Source organism: Panulirus ornatus, chromosome 63 (genome assembly GCF_036320965.1).
Source record: "Panulirus ornatus isolate Po-2019 chromosome 63, ASM3632096v1, whole genome shotgun sequence".
NCBI classification, from domain to species: domain Eukaryota; kingdom Metazoa; phylum Arthropoda; class Malacostraca; order Decapoda; family Palinuridae; genus Panulirus; species Panulirus ornatus.
The window spans coordinates 8459752-8468715 of record NC_092286.1 but is presented as its reverse complement, the minus strand read 5'-3'; the positions used below and the strand labels follow the sequence as shown (position 1 = coordinate 8468715).

The following is an 8964-nucleotide window of genomic DNA, read 5'->3' as shown; positions in this document are numbered from 1 at the left end:
AGAGAGAGAGAGAGAGAGAGAGAGAGAGAGAGAGAGAGAGAGAGAGAGAGAGAGAGAGAGAGAGAGAGAGAGAGAGAGAGAGACCCCGATAAGGACATCCTGAGAAAAGAATAAAAAAATATGATATTCCACATCATACACGCCTTGGGGGAAAACCGTAGATTTAACATCTGGTAAACACTAATTAACCACCATCAACTTAACATCCCAAAAATATACAAAAACCACCCACAAAAAACACGTAAACAAATAACACGCAAACCATATCAAAAAAAGAAATTAAACCCAGCGCGAAATAAACCACGAAACGTGAAATAAGTCCACGAGACACTTCCTTATTTTCTTCTTTTACTTCTAAAACAGAACCATGACATCCCATTTCAATATACGATCATTAGCATGAACTACAGAATCATAGAAAATGTAGAGTGTGTGTGTGTGTGTGTGTGTGTCAGTGTGTCGTGTGTGTGTGTGTGTGTGTGTCAGTGTGTCGTGTGTGTGTGTGTGTGTGTGTGTGTGTGTGTGTGTGCGTGCGTGTGTGTGTGATGCGCATGTCGGGGGTCGCGGGGCCTGGCTCGCGGGGCCAGTAGCGGTTTGGACCGCGTCCCGTCAACTTGTCTCTCGCGATCTCGCTCAGGTCTCGCTCCAGGCTCGGGGGGGAAGGCCCCCCCCCCCCTCTAGTGCCGATACACCCCTCACTTATCATTATCATTTATGTTATCTTTTAATCAACCCTTTTGGACCAATATGTTATTTTCTTTCCACCAATGGGTTATTTTCTTTTAAATCCATCATCCTATATTTATTTAACATTTTCCTATATTCATTGTTCATTAATCATTATTTTTTTTTTAAGTGGATATTTTTATTAATCAATTTTGTGGTTATTTTTGTTTGTTCGTTCGTGCTACGTGCTTTCAGTCGTCTGTGTACCTGATATCTGTTCAATGTTCATACGACTACGCCAGGAATTGATTTGGTGGTGTTCAGATGAACACAGTGGCTGTGGGGAAAGTTCAGAAATTGGCTATAATGTTCTTCAAGTGGTGAAACGTGATCTAAATCATTTCTATACAAAAATTTTTTTTGAGTGTTTTTCTCATATATATCGTGATTCCAATCTGCAAAAAAAACGCTGTTTTACATCTATATTATTTTTTTTAATTTGTCCAGTTTATGTAAAGTTCTTTTCATGGCTTCATTTTGTAAATTGACATGTTTTATTGCTTGATTTTTTTTTAAAGAAGTATTTTGGTTAATCTTATTCATGTGACTTTGATTCTCATAATTCTTTCGTTCTTGCTAGTTTCTTGCTGTTATATATATATATATATATATATATATATATATATATATATATATATATATATATATATATATATATATATATATATTCTTTTTTAATTTCAGTAGGTCGATGTTGCGCTTAAACTTGTTTGCATCTTAATTTCTTCAATGTTTATTGAATTCTATATCAGTGTTTCTCGCATCCCATCTTCAGTCTCTCTTGATTTATCATTCCCGTTTTCTATGGCGTGTATTTCCTTAATATTTCTATTTTTTTATATATATGTTTTCTACAGTGTCTCGACCTCCCTCGCTCTACTCTCAGCCATGAGTGTCGTATGTATTTATTAATAAACTAGTCTTACACTGATGTTTCTTTCTTGACCTCCTGCTGCCGCTGCTGCTGCTGCTCAACCACTCAACCAACCACTCAACCAACCAACCAACCACTCAACCAACCAACCACCAACCACTCAGCCAACCACTCAACCAACCACTCAACCAACCAACCACTCAACCAATCTCTCAGCCACCCACTCAACCAACCACTCAACCAATCAACCAACTACTCAACCAACCACTCAACCAACCAACCAACCAACCACTCAGCCAACCACTCAACCAACCACTCAACCAACCAACCACTCAACCAATCTCTCAGCCACCCACTCAACCAACCACTCAACCACTCAACCAACCACTCAACCAACCAACCACTCAACCACTCAACCAACCACTCAACCAATCAACCAACCAACCATCCACCCAGCCAACCGAACTACCCAACTACCTAACCATTCAACCATCTACCACCCAACTAACCACCCAATCAACCACCCAACCACCCTGCTCAAGTACTATTGACCTGTTCGCATCCCTTTTGACCGAGTCGTTGACACCTTTCCCTTCCCCTCCCTCCCGCTTCCTTATTTCTCCAGCATCATCATCCAAATTTCTCTGTATTGATTGTCAATATTTCCCCGCTTCACTTGTTCGTGTGTGTGTGTGTGTGTGTGTGTGTGTGTGTGTGTGTGTGTGTGTGTGTGTGTGTGTGTGTGTGTGTGTACCCCCCCCTTTTCCATCGATGTTTGACCCACCCTTTCTTTATTTCTGTGCTTGAACTCTTCATTTGAAATATTTCCTTCTTGATAACCCCTTCTTCTCCATTTCTCTGCCACGTCCTTAATTCCTTCCCCCCTCTGTGTCCTCTCACCATTTTCTACCTATCTTCCTCTTGCTTTCTCTCATGCCTCTACTTCCCCCCCCCCCCACGCTTTCTTTAATTACCCTCTTCTTACTGCCCCTACTTCCCTCCCGCTTTCTTTAATTACCCTCTTCTTACTGCCTCTACTTCTTCCCCCACCCGCTTTCTTTAATTACCCTCTTCTTACAACCTCCCCCCATTCCACAACAACTTTGGGTTCCATTGCTTTTCCCTCCATCCCCCACAAGAGAAGCCATCTCTCTCTCTCTCTCTCTCTCTCTCTCTCTCTCTCTCTCTCTCTCTCTCTCTCTCTCTCTCTCTCTCTCTCTCTCACTCGTGTCCGTCTCCTTCATCATACCATTTCCTCTTTAACATTCACTTTCCCACGTCTTCATCTTTGTATATATATATATATATATATATATATATATATATATATATATATATATATATATATATATATATATATATATATATATATCCCCTTGTGTTACATGACTATCGCTCATTTCCTGAGTTTTCTAATCCCTTCGCTTTTTGTTTCATTCATTTTCGTCCCTTTTATTTCGTTTGTAGTCTGGTGTTGTACTTGTGAGAGTTGCTTTACGCAGTAGTGTTGCAGAATTTTTTTGCATTTAGTGTTGGATATTGTTTCACCCTTAGATTATCCTGCAATTATTATCATTATTATTATTATTATTATTATTATTATTATTATTATTATTATTATTATTATTATCATTATTATTATCATAATTATCATTATTACTATCATTATCATTATTATCATTATCATTATTATTATTATTATAATTATCATTATTATTATTATTATTATTATCATTATTATTATTATCATCCTTATTATGATCATTTTCAATTATTGTTATCATTATACTGTTTTTATAATCTTATTATTGTTCTTATTATCATTATCATTATCATTACTACCTTTATTATTATTATTATTATTATCATTACCCATCTTTTCCCCTTGTCTTTCATTCCTTATATACCCTTACCGTCGACTACCTTCGCTCTCTTGCTTTCACTCATATATCTATCGTATCTATCGGTCTATCCAGATAACTATCTATCTTCGTATTCTTTCTTTTATTTTTTTCAGTACCTATGTCTCAAGTCTTCATTTGGCCTCTTCATTTATCAACTTTCTGGTCTTAATATTCTCTCTCTCTCTCTCTCTCTCTCTCTCTCTCTCTCTCTCTCTCTCTCTCTCTCTCTCTCTCTCTCTCTCTCTTATATCCACCCCCCATCCGTCAACATCCCCCCTCCCCTCCTCCCTCGCCCTGTGCAAGGACCACGCCCCATCGGAGAAGGCGTGGGGGGGGGGGCGTGTCGTCGTCTCGGCCCATCAGATGGATGGTCGTGTGTGTTTTTGTGTGTGTGTGTCTGTGTGTCTGTCTTCGTACAGGAACTGCTGGGCCCACGGACTGCTGCCGTGAGGGGGGGGCGACGAGCGACCCGCCCCCCCGACCACACACACACACACACACACACACACACACCACACACACACCACAAAGGACGACCCCTTCCCTCTCACACCACACCACACCCCCTGAGAACGAACACCTCCCTACTACTTCTGGGAGCACTCAAATCTCAATCCCCCAGAGATTAGTTATATATATATATATATATATATATATATATATATATATATATATATATATATATATATATATATATATATATATATATATATATATATATATATATATATATATATATATATATATATATATATATATATATATACACATATAATGATCTCAAGAAGAAAAGCGAAATAGATAGAACACGTACACAAGTGAAGTAGTGTGAAATTTCGTACTGATAACACCATAATGACAATGAAACAACAATTAACTCATGTATGATAACTTAAATCTAGTCTCGCTATCTTCCTGCTATACTCATCTATAGAGTGATAACCCTGCTATCAATATACCAATCTAACAACACAACCAAAAGCAGGTGATTTTTTCGTGACTGACTTGCTTTCAAACCTGTATTTCTCTTGTTGTGGTTGTGGTTGTGTGGATACCGGTCGACGAATCTAAGGTGAATATATTCCATGTTCACAATCTGTTGTTGCTACAGTGGGGTGAGCGAAAGGGGATATACAGAGACGTAGAGAAAAACCTAGAGATATTATACATCAAACGGAGGCAGGTGATAGAGTGGAGTATACACAACAGAAGCAAAAACAGGCGAGTGTCTTGGACGCTAACAGAAGGATCACACCTGCCGTTAAAACAGGTAAGGGAAACGTGTCATAACACTGTTGTTCTTGTTGTTGTTGTTGTTGGTGTACACGTCAGGTTTAGACGAGAAGGTGCAGATGACACGTGTGTGTGTGTTATGTTGTGGGGGTAGAGAGAGAGAGAGAGAGAGAGAGAGAGAGAGAGAGAGAGAGAGAGAGAGAGAGAGAGAGAGAGAGAGAGAGAGAGAGAGAACATTTTTTTTGTGTTTGTTTGTGTGTGTGTGTGTGTGTGTGTGTTTTCTTTGCTGGTTTGTGTGTGATTAATGTTATTTGTGAGTTACGTGGAAAAAGCCTTGTACTTGTGTTGCCCCGACACTTAATCTGGTTTATACGTGTACTATGTCTTTACTCATATACATACATACATATATATATATATATATATATATATATATATATATATATATATAAAGGATTTATATACACCATCCCTGGAGATAGGGGAGGAAGAATACTTCCCACGTATTCCCTGCGTGTCGTAGAAGGCGACTAAAAGGGAAGGGAGCGGGGAGGCTGGAAATCCTCCCCTCTCGTTTTGAATTTTCCAAAAGAAGGAACAAAGAAGGGGGCCAAGTGAGGATATCCCTCAAAGTCTCAGTCGTCTGTTCTTAACGCTACCTCGCTGACGCGTGAAATGGAGAATAGTATGAATATATATATATATATATATATATATATATATATATATATATATATATATATATATATATATATATATATATATATATATATACCTACTGAATGAGAAACATCTGTAACTTGTATATATATAAAATTCTCACTCACGTTTCCCTCACAGGAGTGGGAGGGGATCAAGTGAGTGTAAGTGATGTAGGAGCGTGCCGGGATAATTGCCTTTGGGAAAAAGGCTTTATTAAAAAACGAAACTGGTTAGTAAGAGTGTGGGCAGTTAGAGCACGCTGTTCACGGTGCTATAATTACCTTGTTCTGTGCCGGGAAGAGAAGGGACAAGTTGGATTAACACGGCAATAAAATATATATATATATATATATATATATATATATATATATATATATATATATATATATATATATATATATATATATATATATATATATTCCTATGAGTCCACGGGGAAAATGAAACACGAAAAGTTCCCAAGTGCACTTTCGTGCACATGTTTACCAAATGGCGTCCTAGCTTTGTCTCTTCGATGTATATCAACTGACTGTTATATTTCTCTCTTGCGTCTCCCCTGATGATGTGATTATTACACGAAAGTGCACTTGGGAACTTTTCGTGTTTCATTTTCCCCGTGGACTCATAGGAATATCTTGATCACGCGCAAATTGTGATCCTTTCGAATATAAATATATATATATATATATATATATATATATATATATATATATATATATATATATATATATATATATATATATATAAGAGTCAGATAGTGTCTGCAAGGCGAAGCTGTGTTCGAATAATTCATCCTTAGGGTAGTTTTCCCTCTTTCGTGAACTGCTCCCCTTGTCTCTCAAATCCGTATGGGTCTGGATTCCTCTACGTCTGCCTTTCCACGAACGCTTATGGCATACAACACCCCCCTTCCCCCATCATTCCTCCCCCGGACCAAAACAAACAAACGAACGGGACCTGAAACCAAGTCAAGAAACGTTACCTATTGATATCAAAGGGTTCTAAGTCCCCTGGGATAATGCACCTGTTGATGTCTGGGATAATGACGTAGGCTTAGAGTGCTGGGAAAAGGCTGAATTAGTGTGAGTTATGAATAGGACACAACGGTTAGGTCTCGTGTACAGACGAACTTAAATCTCCTTTCACGATTATTTTTTTTTGGGGGGAGAGAATAAGATTTCGGGTGTTGACTTGAATGGGATGTGTGTGTGTGTGTGTGTGTGTGTGTGTGTGTGTGTGTGTGTGTGTGTGTGTGTGTGTGTGTGTGTGTGTGTGTGCTATTTGTTTACTAATTTGTGACAATTGTTTGTGTGTTACGGTTAAGGAGATATACGCTCGTGTTGTCCGGTCTAATTGACTCTGTTATCACGCACGTGTAATCACTTCTTTTGTGCACTATGGGAGAGAGAGAGAGAGAGAGAGAGAGAGAGAGAGAGAGAGAGAGAGAGAGAGAGAGAGAGAGAGAGAGAGAGAGAGAGAGAGAGAGAGAGAGAGAGAGAGAGAGAGAGAGAGAGAGAGAGAGAGAGAGCTCTCCACGTGTAGGGCTTAAATCTCTTAAATAGTTTTCTTCTATCATATGACATTTAAGATCTCTTCCCGTTTTTATCATTTCGTCATCAGTCCTTCTCCACTCATCTACCCCCTTCCAAACTGCGAAAATGATAAACACATCTTAATATCTTTTCTAATAGATTTCTTATCAAACTCATGTTACGTCCCCCTCTATACCTTCATGTTTCGTTAGAAGTGTTCACTGTCTACGTCAACGCTCTTAGTTTAAAAACTTCAAGGATGTGATCAGGTCACCCCTTACTCTTCTCTCCTCTAAGGAGGGAAGAGCCTATTCCCTGTAACTCAGCTCTCTTAATTCTGGTACCATATTTCTTGCCCATGTGTGTGTGTGTGTGTGTGTGTGTGTGTGTGTGTGTGACCTACCCTGTGTGTATGTACATGTGTGCAAAAGAGTAAGTAAGAAGGTAAAAAGTATCACAGACTTGAAAAGAATATATATAGGAGAAGTGGGAGACCGAATTGGAGGTGGAAAGATGGAGTGAAAAAGATTTTGAGCGATCGGGGCCTGAACATGAAGGAGGATGAAAGGCGTGCAAGGAACAGAGTGAATTGGAAAGATGTGGTATACCGGGGTTGACGTGCTGTCAATGGATTGAACCAGGGCATGTGAAGCGCCGGGGTAAACTATGGAAAGTTTTGTGGGGCCTGGTTGTGGAAAGGGAGCTGTGGTTTCGGTGCATTATACATGACAGCTAGAGACTGAGTGTGAACGCATGTGGCCTTTGTTGTCTTTTCCTAGCGCTACCTCGCGGGGGGAAGGGGTTGTCATTTCATGTATGGCGGGGTGGCGACGGGAATGAATAAAGGTAGCAAGTATGAATTATGTACATGTGTATATGTGTATATGTCTGTGTATACGTTGAGATGTATAGGTATGTATATGTGCGTGTGTGGATGTGTATGTATATACATGCGTATGTGGGAGGGTTGGGCCATTCTTTCGTCTGTTTCCTTGCGCTACCTCGCTAACGCGAGAGACAGCGACAAAGTATGATGAATATATATATATATATATATATATATATATATATATATATATATATATATATATATATATATATATATATATATATATATATATAGCCTCTATTGGGTCTTGGCTCATTATACTAGACTTCCAACAGAGGCAAAAGTTGTTGACTGTACGAGGAGTCACGTGACAAAGTGGTATAGGAAGGTCAGGTCATACACTCAAATTTCATCATCACAGTTCAAGAGAGACAGCTGGAGACAGAGCAATAGAGACAGCTGGAGACAGAGCAGTAGAGACAGCTGGAGACAGAGCAAGAGAGACAGGTGGAGACAGAGCAAGAGAGACAGGTGGAGACAGAGCAGGAGAGACAGCTGGAGACAGAGCAGGAGAGACAGCTGGAGACAGAGCAAGAGAGACAGCTGGAGAGAGATGGAGAAAGATGGTGAGACAAACAGACAGTTGGAAACTTAACCACCCGAGATGATGAACAGCTGGTTGCTGACGACGAGAGAGGTAGTGCGAGACTACGAGACACAGCAAGAGACCGAGAGACACTTAAAACAGCTCAGGTGTGGCAGCTGGACGACACACACTGAGGAAAAAAGAAAATAATACGTCAATGACGATGGAAAAAGAGAGTTTAATTGCAACCTGTTAACGACCTTGTCTCTTGTCTTCGGCTGAGACTACGGCAGCTGCTGGTTGGTTGGCTGGCTGGCTGGGAGGGAGAGATGGGAGAGGGAGTAGAGAACATCTGAGCTGAGACCACACCAGCTGGTGGAGGAATGTAGGAGCCATGAGCTGAGGAAGACCACCTTCTCCTGAGCTGAGGAAGACCACCTTCTCCTGAGCTGAGGAAGACCACCTTCTCCTGAGCTGAGAAAGACCACCTTCTCCTGAGCTGAGAAAGACCACCTTCTTTCTCCTCCTCAGCTCAGCTCACAGTCATCCCCCACCAGCATCTGTACGTCTCATCTCAG

The 8964-nt window shown here is 40.0% G+C and overlaps 1 protein-coding gene across 1 annotated transcript in view; it reads left to right on the top strand.

Annotated features, from left to right (window-relative positions):
• Window positions 1–399: 399 nt before the first annotated feature.
• Window positions 400–8964, top strand: part of LOC139745914 (uncharacterized) — a 195722-nt gene continuing 187157 nt past the window's right edge. Inside the window, exons 1-3 of the mRNA XM_071656584.1 lie at window positions 400–430; window positions 591–637; window positions 4616–4774. Coding sequence (XP_071512685.1) covers window positions 400–430; window positions 591–637; window positions 4616–4774 — 237 coding nt within the window. The remainder of the gene's footprint in view (window positions 431–590; window positions 638–4615; window positions 4775–8964) is intronic.